The 25,745-nt window shown below is 43.3% G+C and overlaps 2 protein-coding genes across 3 annotated transcripts; one reads left to right on the plus strand and one right to left on the minus strand.

Annotated features, from left to right (window-relative positions):
- Positions 1–1,302: 1,302 nt before the first annotated feature.
- LOC310732162 (growth arrest-specific protein 1) lies at positions 1,303–2,870 on the plus strand. The gene has a single exon (XM_083552503.1). It carries the CDS (start codon positions 1,668–1,670, stop codon positions 2,430–2,432), a length of 765 nt encoding a protein of 254 aa, XP_083408629.1. The 5' UTR covers positions 1,303–1,667; the 3' UTR covers positions 2,433–2,870.
- A 2,736-nt stretch (positions 2,871–5,606) lies between these two features.
- Positions 5,607–25,721, minus strand: ulk3 (unc-51 like kinase 3). 2 transcript variants are annotated; one of them, XM_083552443.1, is made up of 17 exons: positions 25,582–25,721; positions 25,193–25,321; positions 22,876–23,016; positions 21,756–21,876; positions 21,475–21,570; positions 20,823–20,966; positions 19,882–19,964; positions 19,352–19,507; positions 18,047–18,152; positions 14,532–14,572; positions 13,660–13,762; positions 13,392–13,456; positions 13,219–13,297; positions 10,140–10,180; positions 7,952–7,999; positions 7,068–7,131; positions 5,607–6,273 (listed from the first exon to the last, which is right to left on the minus strand). In XM_083552443.1, the coding sequence occupies exons 2-17, from the start codon at positions 25,289–25,291 to the stop codon at positions 6,257–6,259; spliced, it is 1,404 nt and encodes a 467-aa protein (XP_083408569.1). In that variant the 5' UTR covers positions 25,292–25,321; positions 25,582–25,721; the 3' UTR covers positions 5,607–6,256. The 2 variants fall into 2 exon arrangements, with proteins under 2 accessions (XP_083408569.1, XP_083408570.1); XM_083552444.1 differs by having other exon boundaries at positions 25,193–25,450; positions 25,582–25,691.
- Positions 25,722–25,745: the final 24 nt, after the last annotated feature.

Below are 25,745 nucleotides of genomic sequence, written 5' to 3' on the forward strand. Positions count from 1 at the left end.
TTGTTTCAATAAAAAAAATGTGAAAATGTTTGTAAATGTTGATATGGTAAACTTTTCTGGAAGGAGTCTCCAGTGTTAGGATAAAATTTTCATTTTCTGACTGAAGGGAAACCATCAGAGATGTTTGTGAATTGTGGTTGAAAATTGTTTTGGCCTTAACATCAAGAAAGGTACCATAATGTAAAAGATAACAGTATTTCCTCTCGGCATTCTTCAGTTCCATCATGGTTGCCAAACACTGTGGTGTAAAAGGCAATAAAACCGTCCCACACAAGCTGCTATTTGGAAAATACATTATCTCGAAGTTGTTGATTATCATTGTTCTGTTGTAGCATGTGCACCAAGCGTTTTAATTCTGACCTGGAACAGATATATTTAATGTTGTACCATTGTTTATTTTTTGAGCTTGTTCTTCATTCTGATTTCCACTGGCGAGCCTGTGAACAACACCAACGCTGTAAACAACACCTACTGTGTTACCCGAACTTTTCCTAAGCCGTCCTAACCCAAATCTGTCTCAGGCTTTATAGTTCCCATTTAATTAGCGAAGAGGTTTTGGGGGTCTGTGAATGTTTTTCGAGTGCGTCGTAAAATATATTAATGCTAAAAAAAAACTTTTCTCTATTGCCGAGGCCTATTGAAAAGCCCTGCTGTCCACTGCATGGCCAGTTTAACACAAAGAGGGTGAAACGGGCCAGAAAACGCTATTGTCCTCCATTCATCTCCTCTTCAATACCAGATTAAACCGGTCGATGGAGGAGAGGGGACAGGAGGAGATGGACGAGGACAGGGTTGTTGTTTTTTTTTATGCTAGGAATCAGTCCGGGTTAAAGGAGTGTGGTGGTGAAGGGAAATATTTGTGGTGGAACACAAACACGAAGAACCTCAGAGAAGTTCATCGCAGATGAGCTATGTCTAAACATTACAATCTGCCATGGTAAATAGTGTGTGTGTGTGTGTGTGTGTGTGTGTGTGTGTGTGTGTGTGTGTGTGTGTGTGTGTGTGTGTGTTTTTTGGTTGCAACTTCAAACCTCTAGCACCGACTTACTCTACTGTTGCATCCGGGAACTTTGCTTATACCTGGCTACATCTGATCGTCGCTGACGTCACGGTGACCGTTAAACGGTCGACATTTTAAGTTGTTTTTAAAAACTCCAGCATTCCCCGTGCACAACACTCCTGCACACCCCCCCCCCAAACACACACACACACACACACACACACACACACACACACACACACACACACACACACACACGGCCTTGTTATGGAAACGAGTCCAACTTTACGACCAATCGTAAAGCAGAATGCGCAATGGAGGGGGAGCGACATGGGGGGTTCTTTCTTTCTTTTCCCTTTCTTTCTTCTGTCTCTTTCACGGGGACGCGGTGAGAGAGGAAGATCTCTACACCAGCATCATACAAAAAAAGTGAACGCGGTAACGGTGGATGTAACTGCTGGAAGAAAAAAAAAGTTTCGCGGACCCTCGGGAAGTCGTTTCTATGGTGATCACTATTACGACCAATTAAGAATGAGGCGGTTCGCGGCGTTCACGTCGAGCGCGAGGACCGAAGCCGTGAGTCGCGCGACCTCCACCCCGACCCTCCGACCGACCGAAGTGGACCGGCAGTGAGTGAGTGAGCGCGCGCGCGCGACGCGAGCGAGCGATGGGGACCTGGCGTGGCCCCGCGCCGTTCCTCTTGTGCCTGGCGGTGGCGCTAAGCGCCGAGCCCGCGTGCTGGCAGGCCGTGCTCCGGTGCCACGACGAACGCGATTGCGAGCTCGCTTACACGCAGTACCTTGTCGCGTGCGACGCGAACATCCGGGGCGCGCTACGCCGCTGCCCGAGCCACTGCGTGGGCGCGCTGGTGCTCCTAAACCAAACGGCCCGCGGTCCGGACCTGGAGACGTGCGACTGCGGCGCCGACGCGGAGTGCCGCCGCGCCAAGCGTGCCATCGAGCCGTGCCTGCCGCGCGCGCACGCCCGCGGGGCCGCCGGTATCGGGTGCACGGAGGCGCGCCAGCGCTGCGAGGAGGAGACCGCGTGCCGCGCCGCCCTGTCCGCGTACCTGGCGCACTGCGGGCAGCTGTTCAACGGTCGGATGTGCGCGGCGCGCTGTCGCGCCGCCATCGAGGAGCTGCGACTGCTCCCGGACGGCGCCCCGCTCGAGCGCTGCGTGTGCGACGGTGTGGAGCGGCCCTTCTGCGAGGTGGTCAAGGACAACATGAGCCGCCTGTGCGCGCTCCCGGACCGCGCGCTCGCCCAGGACCAGGACGTTCCAGACGACGCCTACGAGGACGAGGACTACGAGCTGAAAGTGGAGCGTGACGCGGACACGGCTGCTGTGGGTCTTCCTTCACGTGCCTGGCGTTCCTCAAACCATTTGGCACTGTTCCTAGGGTCACTCACCCTGACCTTTCTCAGGGTCTGACCAGGAGATCTTCAGTGATGAACCCTGTGATTCTACCATAGTTGAACCTTGAATTTATTGTTTTATATCGATATGCATTGCGATGTTGCGGCGAAACTTCACGGTTTATGATGGCCTGAAGTAGTTTTACTGGGATTTGCATGTTGATCAAAAGACAACAAATGATCAACATGATGATCAAAGTTTCCGATAAAGAAATTATGGAGCATTTACACCACCAAAGGCCAGTACAAAAAAGAAGAAGAAATGCATACTTGATAAACTGCAGCTGCCATGGAACTTTCTGACGGATATGAATTTGTTTTGTTGTTGTTATTATTATTATATAAAGAGTGAAGCTTTATTTCTGGACCACCATCAGACATCTTTAGCTTCACAACTCAGAATCTTCCCAAAGTTTTCAGTAGCTGATGTGAGAGAATAAAACCACAAACTGTCTTTCTTTTGCTTTGTCTCGGTCCTTACTTTGTTAGGTTTGTCCCCGGAGTGTGTGTGTGTGTGTGTGTGTGTTTTTTTTTTAATGTAAGTAAGACTTAGTGCAAACAGAGCGCTCGTGTGCCGTGTTTGCGCACCTCTCGTTGGCCGTTTTGCTCATTGTTGGGACGATTACACTTCAAATATTTGCTGTGGATGGCCGGAGAAAAGAGCAGCTTTCAGGAGCGAGTTGTTAAATTAAGTGGAGAGGCTCTTCACAGCCTCATAAATATCCCCCTCCACTCACTGTCTATTCTCTCGCTTTCCGTCTCACTCTCTGCCTGTCCGTCTCGCCCCCAGCTCAATGAATCATCCCCGGGGTGACCCCTTTCCTCTCTTTCTCTCTCTCTCTCTTTCTCTCCTTCTTTCCTTTCTTTCTTTTTTTTACTCCTTCCCTCCCCCCAAAACCTAGAGGAAATACTTGATCTCTCTCTCTCTCTCTTTTTTTTTCTCTCTTGCTCTCTCTTAGTTCTGAGTTGGGCCTTTGTTTCTGGAATAAAGTGGATTTCTGTTGCACAATAGTCTAATAAGAAGCATTTACTTGTGATTTGTGAGAAGACGTTTTGCTCTCATTTAAAAGCAGTAAAGTTTTTATAAAATGTATACATTTATTTGTATTTTTTTTTACAAGTTTGCTAAACTTTCACACGTTCTTCAGGAAGCCAAAAGATTTATATTTGACCCCAAAACGCCTCGGTTTAACTTGTGAATTTATTTTATTTTTTTTGTAACTCGTACAATTTACTGCTCAATCGCCATAAAACGGTGTATAAATAAATTGCAAAAAAAAAAAATATGTTGGGGAAAGTATTATGGAATAAATCTTCAGGCAGTGGTGGATGAAGTACACAAACCATGCACTTGAGTAAAAACTCAAAAAACTTGAGATACACGGAAAAATATTACCACATTAAAAGTGCAAAAATATTTGCCTTCAAATGTACTTAAGTATCCAAAGTTCTATGATTTAATGATTTATTACGGCTAAAATGTTCCTATTATCATTGTTTCTCACATGACTCTTTACTTAATCAACTCAGTTTATGTGAAAAGACTCGAATGTGACTCTCAGAACACTGATCTATTAATAGAATGATATTAATGACTCAAACACTGATTGATTTTTATTACAATCATCACAAGTTCAAAAATCACGCAAAATTAAACCACTGGTGTCGTGGCAAGCCTGAAGTTTCTTCATCATTTATTCCTCTGGGAACGTTCTGCTTGCTGTTAAACTGACGCTGATGTCCGTAGATGCCACCAAACGGCAATCGATCGAAACAAGTTCAAAACGGAGAACCTGATTGGTGGCTTGCTGTCTGCTTGACCAGTTACGTTTTTTTCAGTCAAGATTTTGGAGGTTTTGGAAGGTGGTGTTAGATCACACGCTCCATCACCACTATGAAAACACCAAGGAACTGTGACACAGTTATATAGATGTGCAGAAGGTATCTTGATGCTGTTCTGGTAACTCATACTGGTTTAACCAACACATTTTATACTCGGGTTTTTATCGTCTGTATGTTTGTGGCTCTGATGTTTGCAGCAGTTGGAGTGTTGAAGCGTGCAAGGCAATTTACTGAGGGGAAAAAAAACTGTGCAGAAACATTTCAGTCTTTCTACCCACCCCTCATCCTCGGCCCAACCAAAACACACCCCGACCCCAAATCTCCAGCCTGCTTCTGGGAACAAAATCAAAATAAACAAAAGCAGGAGAGCTATTCTCACTCAGGACCTGGGCCTTGGTGTCTCATTTGTCTAGATACTGGGACAGAGCAATATTTCACCAATCTCCACACACACACACACACAGCTTCAGAGACCCTGAGAAATGCTCGTTTCAGATTTTAGTGTCTTGTGGGAACAATGTTCCATTCATGACGCCGATGTCAGCGTAAGATTGATAGTGTGTTCGTAGTGAGACAAGGTTTTTTTTTTCCCATTCCGAGGTTTTAACCCTTCAAGCTTTCTGTTGTGGAGGACGGTCCAAGTGAAGCCAGTTATAAGTACAATGCTGGTTTTCAGTGTGGCACTGTAGAATATGACCATGGAGAAGATTATTACTGAGATTCCCTGCAAAGTGAACCAGTGCGAGACTGATATGATTGGAAGCAGAAGTTCTGAATGCACTCGCGCACCATGCATTTGAGAAGAAGGAAGACTTTTGTGTGTATTTAATGTGATGCTCGCTCTACCATATAACGATTGTCTTTGTGATAAAAACCCTGCCCTGATCCTTTGTTTGTATCAGTGTTGACAAAAGTTTGTGGACACCTGACCATATGATTGGTGCCAATTCTACAATTAGTCCTCGTCTGCTGTGATAAGAACCTCCACTCTTCTGAGAAGATGTTCCATTAGATTTTGCATTGTATGAGATTTATTCAGGAAAGTCAGGTTCTGATGTAGGTGACTTCAGGAGGCCTGGGGTGCAGTCAGCATTCACATTAATCCTAAAAGGGTTAAAGCTCTGTAGCAGGCGACTCAGGAGCTGTGCACAAGGGTTTGGGTTGAAGTGAAGGAAAAATTTCCTGCGTCCAGAGACATTTTTTTTAATTGTGTGCCTTTAACTTTGTAGGAAAAAACACATATGTACGAAAAATTCAGGTTTCCCAATACTTTTTTCCATATAATTTAACATGTCCAATTCTGGCAATCTCTATACACACACACACACACACACGCACTGCAACAGCGTTTGCGGAAAGATTTATTTATTTCAAACATTCAATAAATAATTACAGCAAAAATATATATATAAAAAAAAGCCTCAACAAGAAGCACTTTCAACATTTTGTGAGCTTCATGTCAGTCGTTTTCTGCTGCATCACAAGTCTGGCGGTGTGTGAGGTGGGCAGGAAAAAAAAAACAGTACAGAACTCGATGTGTGGCAGCACAAAATAAATGTATGAGCAAGAAGAAAAGAGATAACCACAAAGTTTCACACAGAGAGTCGATTATGTGGAAGAGCTGCGTTGAACCGAGCAGATTCGGGGAAAGTAGAGGGAGGGAAGGTGGGAGCGGTGTATGTGTGTGTATGTGTGTGTGTGTGTGTGTGCAAAGCAATACAGTGTGAATGGAAAAAAAAAATGATGCAACAATTCTGTCAAGCAGATGCAGACGTCTTTCATTTTTGAATGTTAGGATATTTAGAATTCCCTGTGCTCCAGACTAGAGGAAGAAAAGAAAAAAAATCACATACAGTACATGTCTGCCTTTGTGCGGTTTGAGGGCGGAGTCAGTCAGTCTCACGGGGATTCAATCAGATCGCCTCGGATCCCAAGTGTACCCATCATGGCTCCGATCTGGTCACATGATGTGACTGGCGAGTCTGAAGGTTTCCATGGCTACTGCAGGCAACAGGCTGTAAGATCAAAACAACAAAAAAAAAAAAGGACATTATGGCAAAGCGTTATGGTTCTTCACAAGTTCTTGTGCACAGCCTTTATGGTGATTGGGTCTGTGGAATCAAACTTGACCTCGTATTGCACACCATATACTCATTCTCAAATCTTATTAGTGAGAGGGCATCAATTAATTAATTAATCAATTAATCAATTTTCTCGACGAGCAACTTTGATTATGCTTCGGTCTAATTCTAATCGGCACAAAATTCCATACTAATGACAAGCTAATAAAAAAAAGTTTTGAAAGGAGTCTCAAGTGTCAGTCCTTTTGAAAATTCAGTTGTTCAACAGTTGTTGCATTTTCTGTCCTAATTACTGTAATTATCTGTAAAGTATAAACGTTTACAGCTGCTATAATGCAAGCGATAACAGGAACACATTACATGTAGCTCTAAGCATATAAAAAGTAGTGTGTCGAGCTAGAAGTGTAACTCCCCTTTATCTCTATAATGGTACACCCCAAAGTGTTTTACTCAATATTTAATTACTTAACCGTTAATATAGAAATATTAATGAATTTCAGTTTTTTTAATTGCACAATAAACGACATGCTGGAAAAGTCTTTGCATTCATTTACATTTGATTTAAATTCAAGTGAATTTATTTAGAAGCTAAACAGCTATTGGGCTTTCAGTTTATATAGGCTGCTGAAACTGAAGATTTAATGCTGAGGGACAAAACTGAAACAAAAATATTATAAAGCATCAGCAATTTCAGCAACTAATCTGTTGTAAATGTGGTGTGCACTTACACATTCGCACAGAGTCAGCAACAGGATCTTTATCCAGCGAGACATCTGTCTGGGTTTCTCGGATCTACACACACACACACACACACACACACACACACACACACACACACACACACACACACACACACACACACATCAGTGATCTAACTCCATGGCCTATTGTTCAGTTAGTAAGGTTAAAGCACATTTTTTTAGTAATAGTGGGTTTTTATAGACATGAGATTAAATACACTACATGGACAAGTATTGGGAAACCTGATTTTTCCAGACACATTTTTCCAAAGCCAGCTCCATGAAGATATTCATATCATCTTGATTGGCCTGCTATTAAACTCTAACTTCAACACCTTTAGGATTATTGTGAACGCTGTCTGCACACCAGGTCTCCTCACCTCACCGACATCAGTACCTGACTTTACTAACACAATTTTTAACCACAAATATCCAACAATCACACTTCAAAATCTAGTGGAACATCATCTCAGAAAAGTGGAGGTTATTATAACAGTAAATGGGGGACTTAACGTGGAACGAGATGAATCCACTTTTGTTTTCCCCTCATTTTTGTGGCACAAAAACAACGTAATTTTTAATTAGTATCTCTGACTATTCTAACATAACTGCAAAACATCTCTACTATTGAATATGGCACTACAAAATCCCATCCCAAGTTCTAACAGTAAATGGGGATGAAATGTGGAAAGGGATGTTCGATCTTACGGTCGGATTTTACACAAACGTTTGTCCATATAGTGTAGATATGAATTAAAAACTGTGTTTTCTTACAGAATGACAATAAAACAGTAGATGAATGAAAGAACTAAATTTGATTTGGATTTTCCATTCAGAAATCATTGCAGACGATTGAAGCCAGCAAACTTTACCTTGATCTTTTTTTTAAGGTACTCCGCTCTACTCATCAAACTCTTAATCTGCAAAATAAAACAGGATGTTAAAAAAAAAAAAAAAAAACATTAAAATACCGACCTTTTGCCAAAGACAAAGCGAAGGAAAAAGTGCTAATTTAAGTGTTTAAGGAAGTGGTGGGTCTTAATTCGTCGCTTTCAAGACTCCACTGTACTGACATCTAGTGGAAGTTCATTCCACCACCTCGGTGCCAGAACAGTGAAGAGCCTTGAGGTATACTTACCTCTTACCCTGAGAGAAGGTGGTACCAGTCGAGCAGTGCTGGAGGATCTCAGATAGCATGGTGCATTGTGAGGAGTGTTGAAGTCTCCGAGGTGAGAAGGTGCTGGTCCATTTTCGGCTTTATAGATAAACATTAGTGTTTTGAATCTGATACGTTGCAGCTACCGGAGGCCAGTGGAGGGTGGTGGGGTGGTGTTTGAGAACTTGGGCAGGTTGAACATCTGCATTTCGGATCATTTGCAGTGGAGAAATAGAGTTCTGAGGTAGACTGCCAGCAGAGAGATGCAGTAGTCCAGTCTTTAAATAACAAGAGACTGAACAAGCACCTGAACAGCCTGTTGTGGATAAAAATGGTCGAAACCTTGTAGAGAAGAAACCGACAAGAGCCAGTCACGTTTGCAACATGTAAGGAAAATTACAGTGGATTGTCCAAGGTTACCCCAAGGTTGTGAGTGGTGGCTGAAGAGGAGAGCATTGAGTGGTGAAGAGTTATACTGAGATCCTGACCTGAAGATGGATCACCTGGGATGACCAGCACTTCAGTTTTACTGGGGTTGAGTTTTTTTCTATATCAGCATGCGTTAATGTCTACCATTCTTTATAATACCGCAATTTATAAGCCAGCAGGTTTTATACATCCAAAACTTTCCATCTTTCCAGGATCTTCTTAGTGAAGATCTTCCACTGAGAAGATAATTTTTTCGAAGAGAAACTTTAAACATAAACCTAACTGTATTAGCAGTAGTCATCTTTTTGATTTCTAAAGATTTTTCTAAAAAAAAAAAGAAAAAAAAAAAAGAAAAAAAAAAACATGGCTACTGTGGGAAAACCTCATGATTTGTGAGAATGTTGACACGATTACTATGAGGACATTTCGTCCTTTTCGGTGGAGAGAGAAAGCGAAAGGGATGTGGGGGGGGGGGGGGGGGGTCGGAGCGGAGCGGAGGAGCCACTTTGGGTTAACGTGGCCACATCTGAATTTATTTAAGGTCTCATAAAACTTCAGATGGAAACACTCGGAAAGCCACGCTCTCTTTCATCATCCTTTGTTCCCTTTCTCCCTCGTATTCTCTCTCTGTACGAAGCTTCTGTGTTGAACAGAAACGTGTTTGTGTTGGATTTCGCAGTCTCCAAACCAAGACACAATCAAACTAATGAAACTTTGTTGCCTCCTGGCTCCAGTCTCATAACAAATAAAGTGAAGCTAATAACTAGTGCGGGTCCTACGACATCTAAACAAACACATGCTAATGTTCTGGGTCAGAGCTGCGTGGTGCAGCGTCAAGGCGTCGTATACTAACGCACTAACCAGCCATTTTAATAGTAACACCTTTAACTGTGCACGTTTATATACTTATCCAATTAGCCAATCATGCAGCACAGGAATAGGAGAAAATGTGATCACACCGATATTAACTACAGCATTGGTGCAGGTGTCAAATCAGTTGGTTTGGAGATTTCAGAATCTACAGCTGTGGCACTTTCACACACAACAATCTACAATCTATTTTTTACAATATATAAATCTTCAGTTGATTGGACATGATTTGGAAAGACACACACCTGTCTATAGAAGGTCCCATAGTTAACAGTGCATGTCAGACTGTAGACCTCTGAGACAGGATTGTATCGAAGCACAGATCTGGGGAAAGGAACAGAACGATTCTGCAGCATTGAAGGTCCCAATGAGCACAGTGGCCTCCATCATCCGTGAAAATGGAAGAAGTTTGAAACCATCAGGACCCGAGATCCATTCTGAAGTTTGAACTCTAAACGAAGCTCTTGAACTGTAACATTGTGCTGCTGCAGCATGATTTTCTGCTTAAGTAACTCCATGTGAGCATGTGTACAGGTGTTCCTATTAAAGTAACCGCTGGATGTAGCACACTATATGATAGATATACACACAGTATCTTCGCTTACCTCGTTATGAAGCAGCTCTTTCCGGCGTCCTTGAGGCTCGGCTGCACACACGAAACGAAACATGGAGAAAAAGAAAACAAAAACAGATTTCCAGTTATTAACTTTGTACTTATTTTAAAGATTTTTCTTTTAAACAACTTATTTTCCCTCGTTAATTATATTTTAAGCTCGTTTCAAGTACCTCGGACGCTTCAAACGACTTTTCACGAGCAGATTAATGATGAAACTTTCCTTCGAAATGAGTCATTTGATTCACTCGAGCACAAACGATTCCAAACCTGCGTTGCGTGAAATATTAAAGTGTTCGGTGACACGGTGTGACATCATTTTAATGCAATTTTGTCACTCGCATCTCTTTTAAAGCTTTCGTTCTCCTCTTAATTGTTACCAGTGTTAACAAGGTTTGGGATCCATCGCGGTCGTATTTAAAAAGCCGCAGAGTCGACTGATTCCAAATCACTGCTGCCAACATTTTTGCTTGAATTATTCCTCTGTAATTCTGTGGGTTTGGGTGGTCTCAGGGTGCTGTGCAGCTCATTTTGTGCTCTGGGCCGTTGGCTGAAGCTCAGCGTACACTCAGAGATAACAGTTTTCATTTGTTTCCAGTATTTAATAACAGTGTGAGTGGAGGAGAGTGGAGCTGAATGGGATCCAGATGGCAGAGCAGCGGTACCACACACGCTGCCCTGGCACTGCTACAGCCTCAATCCCTCCATACCACTCTCACACACATCTGCTTTTCAACTTTCTCTCATAACTCTCACCCCCCCACCACCCACCCACACACACACACACACACACACACACACACACACACACACACATTCTCTTTCTGAATCTTTCTATTTAACCTCGTTTCTCCTGCACTTTCTTTACTCCTCTCTTCGTTTTCCCCTCTTTGCTCTGCACTTTGTCTCACTCTTACTTCGTGTTTCTTTCGTTCTCCGGTTCCTGGTTTTATCATTGCGTTCTTCCTCCAGCTGTCGTTACTTTTAGATCCAAGCATGAGGTCATCAGCCAGAGTCTACACTATTAATAACAGCCTGGCTGCACACACCGAGCCAGGAAATTAATCAATCTTCCTGACAATGTGCACATTTAAAGCAAAAAGTGAAGGTTATATGGATTGCTCTGGAAGGGGGTGGGGGGTTTTACTGACCAATCCCAAACTCACACACAATGGTACACTTCATACAATCAATCAGGTCCAAATAGATCCAAATATGGCCAAAACGACACATTTTAACTCAACGGACAACCTAAAAGAATAATTTAAAGAAATAAGCTTTGGAGTGGTCAGTGTGTGAATCATCGGCTGAACATCTGTTCAGCTCAGGTCTTATGCACTTCATCTGTGGTTAGTGAACCTCCTTAAAGTGAGTAGTTTAGCAAGAAAACACAAAAAGATAGGGCCTAACATTAAACATCCCCTCACAACCTTTTGTCATGATAATTTCTCACAATACCCACAGGATCAACAAGGAAATTTCCTAAGAAAGAAGTTTAATGACTCCAGCCATGGTCTTTTTGCGTGTCTTTTTGTGCACGTTCGGAAGCAGCGACGTTCACGACACGGCACGTTAAAGCCAAAAACATCCCTGTGTGTTTGGATTCCAAGTCAGGAACTGCAAAATGTTTAGTGATTTTATGCACAGTGACGTAAAAACAGACTGATGATAAAACTTTCCGCTGGCGTCTTGACTGTTGTCATGATCCACGTCTCCAAACTCAGAAACCTTACATTCCAAAGATCTTTTTTAATCTAGAAAATCTCAAAGAAGCCACACAGAGCTGTCGCTGTATTATTGTGTTTTTTTCTATTTAAGAGCCACTTTTTAAGTGTTTAAGTTTCATTTCACTAAACATCATTTCCACAGTGGTGACAGTTTCAGCTCACTATTAATATGAGTGTTAAACAAACATTCCTCGAAGGTTTCTTTAGTTGAGGCGAGAGTTAGAAAAGACCAAGCGAATGTGATACCGGAGTGAAAGCTACTGATGGGGGAAAAAAAAGGGGAAAACGGAAGCAGTCTTTAATAAAAAAATATCACTTTGAATTTATGGCCAGACGCAATTTGACATTGGATGATGGACGGATAGATAGACAGACAGACAAACAAATGTACAGATAGATAGATGTATAGATAGATGTATAGATGTATAGATGTATAGATAGATAGATAGATGTATAGATGTATAGATGTATAGATAGATAGATAGATAGACAGACAGACAGACAGACAGACAGACAGACAGACAGACAGACAGACAGACAGACAGACAGACAGACAGACAGACAGATGATAGACAATAGACAGACAGACAATAGATAGATAGATAGATAGATAGATAGATAGATAGATAGATAGATAGACAGACAGACAGACAGACAGACAGACAGACAGACAGACAGACAGACAGACAGACAGATAGATAGATAGATAGATAGACAGACAGACAGACAGACAGACAGCTGATAGACAGATGATAGACAATAGACAGACAGACAATAGATAGATAGATAGATAGATAGATAGATAGATAGATAGATAGATAGATAGATAGATAGATAGATAGATAGATAGATAGACAGACAGACAGACAGACAGACAGACAGACAGACAGACAGACAGACAGACAGACAGACAGACATAGATATAGATAGACAGAAAGACAGACAGAGACAGACAGACAGACAGACAAAAGGTTGGAGGCCCCTTGCTTAAGGGTTTCCAAAAAAACCTATCAAAGATTAAACATACCCGAAAAACCCCTATTTAATAACTGAGACACAATATTAGTTCAGTTAGTCACATGGTGCTAAAGTGCCTCCATTTGTTTATGTACATTTTTGACGTGCCATCAAAATCATGACTTTGATAGTGCTTTGACCGATTTGATTAGCTCTGTGCAGTAAATTACCTGAATCTAATTTAAAACTTCTTTCAATATCTTCTGTCTGGTGCTTGACTTTGGTCTGTTTTCCAAATGGCAACAGTAAAACCCTGCATGGACGTGGCTTAGGAGTCGTCAGTTCTACAGGTACATCATTGTGAGAGACAGTAAGTGAGGTTCTTACCAGCCAGAGCCAAGAGCAGCTCTCCCAAACTCTGCTGATACATATCCAGCGTTTCAAAGTCCTCCATTCCACTCGCCTCCTGTACCAAACAACAGGTTAGACGTACAGTGCTTATAATGCGCAACAACAGTGATCGAACAATGTGTAATAACCATACACAAACAGAGCAGAACCTTAACTACAGCAGTGGCGGCTAAATCCAGTGCAGCGAGTAAGCGTGGCTGATCCCGGGACATTTCTAGCAGGGAGAATAAAGACAGTCAAACCCATGACCTGTGAAACGTTCTTACTAAAGCAATTTAATGATCACTCCAAGACGAGAAGAGATTTTCCACATCAGCTTCAGTTCAGACATCACTGATTCCAGACATTTGTGTTTATTATGAGGTCAGTGTGTGTGTTTTTGTTTTTGTTGTAGTGGGTAGATGAAATATTATTTACCTCTCAATATATCGCGGGCTGACTGCGTGTTCTCAAAGCTGATTTTGTTGTCTGAAGCAACCAGAGCTTTGAGTTCTTCAGCTCGAGACACATACTGGTTGACCTATGAAAAAAATGTTAAAAGAACAATCTTTTGTTAACCTCCGACCAACATAAACATGGTTCACTTCAACATGAAAACAAATAAAACCTGCTACGTTACGAAGCTTTAACTTATATTTCCTCCCCAATTTGATCATGTGATAAATTCCCATTAAACTCACAGATGCCATCAACTCACAATTTCATTAAGGATTTCACAAATCAATCCATCAATCAATCCCACGTTCTAAGCAGAATCATTGGTGGAAAATCCCACCTTTTGATTTGCTTATATTATGATTAACTAACTATCTTCGACTTCGCCAAAAGTTTGTGGACCCCTAACCAAAAGATTGGTATGTTCTTTTTGAACATCCCATTCCACATTTAGTCCCTACTTGCTGTTACAGTAACCTCCACCCACTCTTCTAGGAAGATGTTCCACTAGATTGTGGAGTGTGTTTGTGGGGATTTGTGCGAGATTCGTGGCTGATGTAGGTGAGTTGAGGAGGCCTGGGGTGCTGTCATCAATTACATTCATCCCAAAGGTGTTCAATTAAGTTGAGGTCAGATATCTATAGCAGGAGATCCTCCACTCCAACCCATGTGAAGCACATCCTCATGGAGTTTGCTTTGTGCACAGGGGCATTATGATGCTGGAACAGGTTTAAGTCTCCAAGGGAATATTTCATGCTAATGCAACCAAAAGTATGGGGAAGAACCACACATGGCTGGAAATGTCATATGTTCCAATACTTTTGTCCATATAGTTCACATGATGTTTTACTCACCTTTTGTCTCAGGGCCTCTTTCCTTTGCCTGTCTGTTTCATCTGAGGAAAGAAAAATGTATCTGAATCAATCAAAGATATAAAAATCAGCCTGATTACAAAAGCAGTGTTTCAGCAGGTTTCTTCCTTCGCATGTTACTAAATATTAATATAATTTTCAGTGTTAATGAAGCTTTCATAGTAATCATATTAACAGAAATTATTTCAGCATTTTATTTTATAAATAAGAGTATAGGTGTAAATATGTGCTGCAGTTTTTTTTTTCTTCACCAAACAACTATAATTCATATCCAATGGTTAGATAAATTCGGTGTTTCAGGGCAATTTAAACATCCATCCATCCATCTTCTCCCGCTTATCCGATGCCGGGTCGCGGGGGCAGCAGTCTAAGCAAAGATGCCCAGACTTCCCTCTCCCTAGACACTTCTTCCAGCTCTTCCGGGGGGACACCAAGGCGTTCCCAGGCCAGCCGGGAGACATAGTCTCTCCAGCGTGTCCTAGGTCTTCCCCGGGGTCTCCTCCCAGTGGGACGCGCCCGGAACACCTTCCCAGGAAGGCGTCCAGGAGGCATCCGGAACAGATGCCCGAGCCACCTCAGCTGACCCCTCTCGATGTGGAGGAGCAGCGGATCTACTCCGAGCTCCTCCCGAGTGACTAAGCTTCTCACCCTATCTCTAAGGGATCGCCCAGCCACCCTGCGGAGGAAGCACATTTCGGCCGCCTGTATCCGGGATCTTGTCCTTTCGGTCATGACCCAGAGCTCATGACCATAGGTGAGAGTAGGAACGTAGATTGACCGGTAAATCGAAAGTTTCGCCTTGCGGCTCAGCTCCTTCTTCACCACGACAGACCGGTACATCGACCGCATTACTGCAGAAGCTGCACCGATCCGTCTGTCAATCTCCCGTTCCACCCTTCCCTCACTCGTGAACAAAACCCCAAGATACTTAAACTCCTCCACTTGCGGCAGGAACTCCCCACCAACCTGAAGTGGGCAAGCCACCCTTTTCCGACTGAGGACCATGGCCTCGGATTTGGAGGTGCTGATTCTCATCCCAGCCGCTTCACACTCGGCTGCAAACCGTCCCAGTGCATGCTGAAGGTCCTGGTCTGATGAAGCCAACACGACAACATCATCTGCAAAGAGCAAAGACGAAATCGTGTCGTCACCAAACCGGACACCCTCCGACCCCTGGCTGCGCCTAGAAATTCTGTCCATAAAAATTATGAACAGAACCGGTGACAAAGGGCAGCCCTGCCGGAGTCCAACATGCACCGGGAACAAGTCTGACTTACTGCCGGCAATGCGAACCAAGCTCCTGCTTCGGTCATACAGGGACCGGACAGCCCTTAGTAAAGGGCCCCCGACCCCATACTCCCGGAGCACCCTCCACAGGCCGCCGCGAGGGACACAGTCGAATGCCTTTTCCAAATCCACAAAGCACATGTGGACTGGTTGGGCAAACTCCCATGAACCCTCCAGCACCCTGTAGAGGGTATAGAGCTGGTCCAGTGTTCCACGGCCTGGACGAAAACCACATTGTTCCTCCTGAATCCGAGGTTCTACTATCGGCCGTATTCTTCTCTCCAGTACCCTGGCATAGACTTTCCCAGGTAGGCTGAGAAGTGTGATCCCCCTATAGTTGGAACACACCCTCCGGTCCCCCTTCTTAAAAAGAGGGACCACCACCCCGGTCTGCCATTCCAGAGGCACTGTCCCCGACCGCCACGCGATGCTGCAGAGGCGTGTCAGCCAAGACAGCCCCACAACATCCAGAGACTTGAGGTACTCAGGTCGGATCTCATCCACCCCCGGTGCCCTGCCACCGAGGAGTTTCTTTACTACCTCGGTGACTTCAGCTTGGGTGATGGACGAGTCCGCCTCTGAGCCCTCAGCCTCTGCTTCCTCAATGGAAGACGTGACGGCGGGATTGAGGAGATCCTCGAAGTATTCCTTCCACCGTCCAACGACATCCCCAGTTGAGGTCAACAGCTCCCCACCTCTACTGTAAACAGCATTGGTGGGGCACTGCTTTCCCCTCCTGAGGCGCCGGACGGTTTGCCAGAATCTCTTCGAGGCCAGCCGATAGTCCTTCTCCATGGCCTCACCGAGCTCCTCCCAGGCCCGAGTTTTTGCCTCGATAACCACCCGGGCTGCAGTTCGCTTGGCCTGCCGGTACCCGTCAGCTGCCTCAGGAGTCCCACAAGCCAACCAGGCCAGGTAGGACTCCTTCTTCAGCTTGACGGCATCCCTTACTTCCGGTTTCCACCACCGGGTTCGGGGATTGCCGCCTCGACAGGCACCGGAGACCTTACTGCCACAGCTCCGAGCGGCCGCTTCGACAATGGAGGTGGAGAACATGGTCCACTCGGACTCAATATCTCCGGCCTCCCTCGGGATCTGGTCAAAGCTCTGCCGGAGGTGGGAGTTAAAGATCTCTCTGACAGGAGGCTCGGCCAAACGTTCCCAGCAGACCCTCACAGTACGCTTGGGTCTGCCGAGTCTGTCCAGCTTCCTCCCCCACCATCGGATCCAACTCACCACCAGGTGGTGATCAGTTGACAGCTCCGCCCCTCTCTTTACCCGAGTGTCCAAGACATACGGCCGCAGGTCAGATGAAACGACCACAAAGTCGATCATCGACCTGCGGCCTAGGGTGTCCTGGTGCCACGTGTACTGATGGACACCCTTATGCTTGAACATGGTGTTCGTTATGGACAAACTGTAACTAGCACAGAAGTCCAATAACTGAACACCGCTCGGGTTCAGATCAGGGGGGCCGTTCCTCCCAATCACGCCCCTCCAGGTGTCACTGTCGCTGCCCACGTGTGCATTGAAGTCTCCTAGTAGAACGACGGAGTCCCCAGTCGGAGCACTGTCCAGCACCCCTCCCAGAGACCCCAAGAAGGCCGGGTACTCTATACTGCCGTTTGGCCCGTAGGCACACACGACAGTGAGAGACCTATCCCCGACCCGTAGGCGCAGGCGCAATTTAAACACTAAACACCAAATATACTATAACGATTATTAATTACAAAATAAGCACCAATGTTTTTATTATACAAATTTAAAACAAAAAGTGAACACTAAGTCCATTTCTCTGCCATTATATAGACCATATGGACAAAAGTACTTGGACTCCTGACTTTTCCAGGACAAGCGCGCTCCATGAAGATCTACTTCACATGGGTGGAAATGGAAGATCTCCCGCTATTGAGCTCTGAACTTCAACACCTCACCTACATAAGTACCTGTGTTCAACACCCTTGTGACTGAGTAAACAAAATGTCCTCAATCACACTCCAAAATCTAGTGGAACATCTTCCCAGAAGAGTGGAGGTTATTATAACAGGAATGTACCAATTTTACGGTAAGGTGTCCACAGATTTTTGTACATATGGTGTAGAATGTAAAGAAAATTATTGTTGAGATTTTGCATATATTTCCTTATCGTGTGTGTGTGTGTGTGTGTGTGTGTGTGTGTGTGTGTGTGTGTGTGTGTGTGTGTGTCTCACAGTGAATAGCAGGCACAAAGTGCTCCAGTGCGCTACAGTAGAGAGTCAGAGCGTCAGCCATCTCCCCCTCCTGATCCTTCTGCACCGCCCGCAGGACCAGCTCCTTCTGAGGGAAGCACAGAAGAAGAGAGGACTGATGTTGTGTTTAGCATGCTGGCACCGCCCGCATCCAACGAGCGCTCGCTCACGCAGGCGTGCATGGATTTAATCACAGGGCTTGTATTTACACTGAGCTGCAAACGTATAAGCAAACAAGACAAACACAGGTCGTTAAAAACACCATGATCCTTCGCCAGACTTGTTCGAGGTGCTCCGAGATCCAAATGAGGCAGCCTCTGGTTCAAACAAAAAAACCCCGGGATCGTGTTAACGACCTGCAGCAGAGCCAACAGAAGGACTGCGGGTGGAGGAAATGCTTTACAAACACACACACATACATTTAATTTTTCTTTCAGAGGTTCTCTCACACACACACACACACACACACGTGCGCTCACATGGCAGTCTCTGAATACACACACAGGCTAAAATAAACAATTAATCAAATACTAGTTGAATGTTTTAGAAGCCTGATATGTTCTATTGAAACATGCTTTTGTTTTGCATTTTAATCGAAATTTGATCTAATAAATAAACAAACAAACAAACAAAAAAAAGTTGCAGCCTAAAATTGATGTTTCTATACATGCTTTTTCTGGACGTTATCTAACAGCTCTTTTGATAAATGCAAGGAAAGTGATAGCTGTGATTAAAACTGATTGGAAGGTTGAGGTTTAAAGCCCCGGTATCACTAAGCAGACACTTTTGGGGCCCTTGGGCAAGGCCCTTAACCCACTGTGCTTCAGAGGTGCTGTATCATTAATGACCCTGCCTTCTGACCCCAGCTTCCCAACTATATATATATATATATATATATATATATATAAAATAAAAAAGCCACATCCTGAAATGTATCTTTCTATACATGCTTTTTTTGTCCATTTATAGTTACATTTGAGGCTGTATCTTACATGTCGCTTTCCTAAGTACTACTAATAGTGCTATATAGGTCATAACCTAGAGAGTGAACAAGAGGTCATGAGGGATTTAGTGTGTAATTAAGAAAAAATGATTCCTGCTGAAAGAAAATTGGAATTCATGATTTTTATCGTTTAACCGACCCACATGTTCTTTATAGTTTATATGATGAAAATTCCAATCGTCAATTCTGATTGGTCAGCCTGTGGAAGTACAGCGTTCTAGAATAAAGTGATTGAAATGACATTTTTTCTCTCACTCACACACTCTCACACACAGCAGTCTCACCGCTTTGTCTAGACTCTCGGCACTAGCCATGTGTTCCAGGTCCACAAAACGGTGCAGAAAAAACTCGTTGAATGAGATGCGTGAGACAGGATCTCTGTCCAGCAGCCTGAGTAACAAATCCCGGCAGTCTCGAGATACTCGGGCACCGGCTGGTAGCTAAACACCAGACACACACCACACACACACACACACACACACACACACACATTGGAACACCCATCAATCTCAATCTTTTTTTTTTTATACTAAAGAAAAACAATCTGCTTTGTCTCAGCGATACGCAATACAATAAATCTGCACCGCTGCACTATCCAATGTGTCCATCCAGACGTCCAAACCAGTGCTTCCAGCATCTGTTCTGCTTCACTGCAGACCTTAATGCTTCAATATACTGAACCCTAACGACTAAACAGGCCCCATGCCTTTTTCTGGGTTCAATTAAGGCGAGCACGGCACATCGCTAGACCTCGCGGCTGACGTTTAACGCTTTTCAGGCTCTGTATATAGCAGTGAAGATCTTTTCATCTCACCTCGATGGGTTTATCGCTGCGGATTTTCTCCTCCAGTTCAGCGAAAGAGCGAGAAGCAAACGGCGCACGGCCGAATAACGCCTCTGAAACACACAAACAGATTCTACCAAGCGCGTGTATTTTATTCCGCACTACCACATACTACGTATTGATACCGAACTCTTCACAAAGTAACAGATAACAGATTTTCTTCATGCTCATACTCCAATCCTCAATTCTGATTGGTCGAAAAAAGTGTGCATTCACTTTCTAGAACAGCAGTCAGCAGCACTGACCGCAGTTTCCGCTACCGGTGGACACCGTTTTCAGAAATGTTACATCATGCGATATGCTGAAATTCAACGTTTACAGAACGACTCTCCAGTTCCAGAGCTTTGCAAACATCTGGACGCATTTCTTAATTTGACATGTTGCATTTTTAATTACTAATAATTTTTTTTGCTGAGGACCCTTTCAAACTGCTATAACGTAAATGATAACACAAACTACACCGTTTGATGTTTCACGATGTTGAATGTAACGTGCTGTTCTTTAATGATTAGAAAATCGTTGGGAGATTTCAGGACATGCCGCAATTCCATAACGATCAAAACCATCCTGTTTACTTCAGACATAATTTGCAACAGAATATGTGGTGATGATTACAATGACATTTTTAATGAAATTAAAGCAGACAAAAAAAAAAAAAAAAGAGAAAAACACGGAAAACCATTTCATTAAAAAAAAAAAAAAAAAAAAAAAGGAATTTAGTTTTCCAGCGGAAACTTTTTTTTTTTCCTGTCCTGCACGGATGCTCTTTAGCACTAATCAGATCAGTCTGCATGGCTGATTGTGCTTTTTGTTGATGCTTCCCGCAATTCCAGTCTAATTACAGGAAAACTTTTGCAATCCAAATCGAAAAAAAAGAAGAAGAAGAAAACCATGGCCCGAGGCCGTCTCACCATACAGGATGACCCCGACGGACCAGAGGTCGACTCTGGCGTCATACTGCCGCCGACACACGATCTCAGGAGCCATGTAGAGAGGAGAACCTCTTAGAGAGCTCTGCTCATCCCACGGAGACATGTACTGAGCAAACCCGAAATCTACACATACGTTGAGAGATGAGAGGGAGAGATAACAAGGATGGGGAAAGAGAATGTGATAAGTAAGGACAAGCTTCGGTCATGGGTGTTGCTTTGAGATTTGCTGATTAACCTCCATAAAACATTCACTTTCCTTCTAAAACTTCTAGTCTACTATAATCCAAGAGGATGTCGAGTCCTAAGGTTGATTAGTGGCAATGATCTTATGAGTTCTTAGGAGTTCTTGATCTTATGTTTTCTGACGAGGTCATGCCATGGCATATTGATTCTCGATATCTATCTTTTTTCCAGCATCTGATTGCATGAGTATTAATGGGAGTCAATGGAAAATATCGCTGCAATGTTGTTATATTTATGACTGGAAAAATTTCATTTTACCACTGACGTCATTTTATAATAAATCTGGTTCAGAAGCATGAATCCTCTAAATTTCCATAATCCTTAACAAAAAAGCTAATTCTAATTAATGATCAGTCTGTAGATGATTCTCACTTATAATCTCATGTACCTGCTAGTTTCAGCACATTGCCACTCAGCAGGATGTTCTGGGGCTTCAGGTCCAGATGAGAGATGTTCCTCTCATGGAGGAACTTCAGCGCACAAGCTGGACTCGTAATTAAAAACAGACAAAAACAGACTTACATTAACCGGGAGCTCAAGTTAGACTCCAAGTTAAACCAGAACAACAGCACCATCTGCTGGACAAATCCTTTAAAAAACACTTAGCTAATCCGATCTGTTTTTTTTTGTAATTGCACTTGCATGAGCGGGTTTACACCCTATCCTTACCCATCTGCTGCAGGAAAAGCCGTGCCACTCGCTCAGGGAGAATCCGCCTGCTCCGGATAAAGCGTGACAGATCTCCACCGGAACACCACTCCAGAATGAGGTAGATGTTCTCATTGTCCCACTGCAACACAAACACACAACTTTTACATGTACTGATCAGGCATAACATTATGACCACCTGCCTAATATTGTGTTGATCCCCTTTTGTTGCTAAAATAGTCATGACCAATCGATCATTAACAGCATGAACTTCTTCAGCAGTTTAAGCTACAGGAGCTCGTCTGTTAGATCGGACCACATGCCCCAGCCTTCACTCCCCACATGTGTCAATGAGCCTCGTCCGCCCACGACCCTGTCGCGGGTTCAGCATAAAAATGCATAAAATAGTTTAGTGGTTAAGGTTCTGGGTTACTGATCAGAAGGTCGAGGGTGTAATCGTCAAGTTGCCACTCTTGGGGCCCTTGAGCAAGGCCCTTAACCCAATGTGCTCCAGAGGTGCTCTATCATGGCTGACATAAGCAGCTCTGCCATTCTGTTACCACACTGAGCTCATACCAGAATAATGATCAAAATTAAATTAGTGGCACGTCATCATGTCCTGCAGCTGTGATCTGGGTCTGGTTCTGCCACCCAAGTGAACAAACGTTAACTTCAGAGACTAGTTAAATCAGCAGACCGGATCATCATTAACCAAACCTGCCCTTTCTCCAGGACCTCTACATGTCCTGTCATGAGAGAGGCTGGGAGAATTGAGAAGGACCCCCAAAGCCCTGCATACAGTCTGTTCAAACTCCATCTCTCTTTGCAGACTGATCAAAACAAGAACTTCCAGACTTCAATATATCTTATCATTACAATGGACACAAATTCCGGACACAAATTCCAGGTGTTCTCCGGCATACTCGGCCAATAATGCGGATTCTGGTTCTGATTGACTGCTAAAATTAACAGAACTGGTCACGTTCAGGTAACGGGCCTCTCACAAGTGCTGGTGTCTCGTCGCACCTCATCAGATTTGCGATAAAAAACGTCAACGCGTAAACCGTAAATCACCAGACTGTGCTGGATATCAATCACCATAAAACACTCGGTTCTACCAGAAAGCGATTTCTGTCTCCACCTGGAAGTCTTTAAGCTGCACGATATGCGGATGGCGCACGGTTTTCAGGATCTCGATCTCCGTCAGAAGGTTCTCCATCGACGACTTGTTCAGGCTCTTCTTGCTGACCACCTTCACGGCCACGGCTTCTCTGTTATCCGTCTAAACCATCAAAAACAACACAATCTTATTCAGGTTTCAGGCCAGTTTGAGGTGAAGGTAATAATAGTGTAACCAGAGAACGTGTAGGCCGACACCGTAATCACACAAAGCACACATGGATGATCTGTGTCCTATGTAGGGTTTCTAAACCTGTTCCTGAACTTCTCTTTAGTGATCTGATGCTATAACCTGGTGGTGTTCCATTTATATACAATCCTGAATGAATGGTGACAAAAAATACGTAATTCTTAACCACCATTAACTACGATTAATACAATTCACAAACTTCATGTGCTTTGTTTTGCATGTGTGCATCATGTTTCATGTGCCATGAAGAGATCTGGTATCAGTTCTGAATTTTACACCAGGAGAAAAAAACCCACTTTATTCTTGAAAATCTTTTGTTTCTGATCTTATATTATTTGACCAGTAGGTGGCATATTTAATAATCTTATTACTTAAACAGGCCTTTTGTAGTGCAAAAATTTTTTTTAAATAAAAGCAGACGTTCTTTTCCTTTTCTGTCTATAGCTCTGCCTCTGCCATGTTAATCTGTGTTCTATGTGACTCTTAGGATACGCCTCGATCTCCGTAGTGCTCTGATGCGTCATATTCATGTGGCAGCAGTGGTGCTAAGAGAACGCGCTATCTATCTATCTAGCTAGCTAGCTAGCTACATGAACAGTTATATCTAGGTCTGTCTGTCTGTCTGTCTGTCTGTCTGTCTGTCTGTCTGTCTGTCTGTCTGTCTATCTATCTATCTATCTATCTATCCATCTAGCTAGCTAGCTAGCTACATGAACAGTTATATCTAGGTCTGTCTGTCTGTCTGTCTGTCTGTCTGTCTGTCTGTCTGTCTGTCTGTCTATCTATCTATCTATCTATCTATCTATCTTAGTTTCAATAGATAGATACACATTGGCATAACTGTTATGCCAATGTGTATCTATCTATTGAAACAAGCTAGCTAAACTATTGAAACAGTCCTTGGTCCATGCATCCGACCATCCATCCATCTAGCTAGCTAAACTATTGAAACAGTCCTTGGTCCATCCATCCATCTATCCATCTATCTATCCATCTATCTATCTATCTATCTATCTATCTATCTATCTATCTATCTATCTATCTATCTATCTATCTATCTATCTATCTATCCATCCATCCATCTATCTATCTAACCATTTATCCATCCATCCATCTGACCATTTATATCTATCTATCTATCTGTCTGTCTGTCTGTCTGTCTGTCTGTCTGTCTGTCTATCTATCTATCTATCTATCTATCTATCTATCTATCTATCTATCTATCTATCTATCTATCTATCTATCTATCTAACCATTTATCCATCCATCCATCTGACCATTTATATCTATCTATCTATCTATCTATCTATCTATCTATCTATCTATCTATCTATCTATCTATCTATCTATCTATCTATCTATCTATCTATCTATTTAGTTTCAATAGATAGATACACATTGGCATAACTGGATGGACGGATGCCATCCATCCATCCGTCCATCCAGTTATGCCAATGTGTATCTATCTATTGAAACTAGCTAGCTAAACTATTGAAACTGTCCTTGGTCCATCCATCCATCCATCTATCCATCCATCCATCCATCCATCCATCTAGCTAGCTAAACTATTGAAACAGTCCTTGGTCCATCCATTCATCTCTCTATCTCTCTATCTATCTCTCTATCTATCTCTCTATCTATCTCTCTATCTATCTCTCTATACGAACAGTTATACCTAGGTCTGTCTGTCTGTCTGTCTGTCTGTCTGTCTGTCTGTCTGTCTGTCTGTCTGTCTGTCTGTCTGTCTATCCATCCATCCAGTTATGCCAATGTGTATCTATCTATTGAAACTAGCTAGCTAAATATTGAAACAGTCCTTGGTCCATCCATCCATCTATCCATCTATCTATCTATCTATCTATCTATCTACATGAAGTTATACCTATGTCTATCTATCTATCTATCTATCTATCTATCTATCTATCTATCTATCTATCTATCTATCTATCTATCTATCTATCCATTTATACATCTGTCCGTCTGTCTGTAGTTATACCTGTGTGTACACAAAGCCCTCAGCCATGTAAAGTGTGTAATGCAGTAGTTGATGGACTCTGAGAGATCAGAGCATGTCATGTGATCTTCTCACCTTCCTGTAGGCTTTATAAACTGTAGCGTAAGTGCCACTGCCGAGTTTCTCAGTGAGCAGAAAGTCCGCGAGCCTCGGCGGGGCAAAGCTCGAGGCCATGTTACCCCTGCGCGTGACATCCAACTCTTCCTACAGGGAGAGAGAGTTAAAAACATGTCTCAGTTCCATGCCCAATAGTCCACACACAGATGGAATGACTCAGCAGGAGGGCAGGACAGGTTCACCAGGTGCTACGCGGAACTGGTTCCGTTTTCTCTCCTATCAAAGGGAGAACCTGCAGTTATTTCTTTCCCCTTGGAATTGATCAGCACCTGTAACTCAACGCCAAGACTGCTTCATATTCATCCAAAACACAACAAATAAACATATATTTGCGTTCCTCTTCTTACCTTATCTCATGTGTGCAGTCACAGGGGATCTATAAGGAGGATCTGCCCAGTGTTTTGCTCCCGGACATGCCTGCTGTCAGGAAAAAACGAAAGCAAGCGGATCAAAACAGTAAAATACTGACACCTGTGGGCGAGATTGGGTATTGTCGGAAATATATATTTCA

The sequence above is a fragment of the Silurus aristotelis genome, assembly GCF_946808225.1.
Source record: "Silurus aristotelis genome assembly, chromosome: 10".
NCBI classification, from domain to species: domain Eukaryota; kingdom Metazoa; phylum Chordata; class Actinopteri; order Siluriformes; family Siluridae; genus Silurus; species Silurus aristotelis.

Excerpts from the sequence above, each read along its gene's own strand:
- LOC310732162 (XM_083552503.1), top strand. The coding sequence starts at position 1,668 with ATGGGGACCTGGCGTGGCCCCGCGCCGTTCCTCTTGTGCCTGGCGGTG.
- ulk3 (XM_083552443.1), bottom strand. The coding sequence starts at position 25,291 with ATGGCCTCGAGCTTTGCCCCGCCGAGGCTCGCGGACTTTCTGCTCACT. Across the intron at positions 10,181-13,218 it reads GCTGCTCTTGGCTCTGGCTG|CCGAGCCTCAAGGACGCCGG; the intron begins GTAAGAACCTCA and ends TCGTGTGTGCAG. Across the intron at positions 8,000-10,139 it reads AAGAGCTGCTTCATAACGAG|ATTAAGAGTTTGATGAGTAG; the intron begins GTAAGCGAAGAT and ends TTTATTTTGCAG.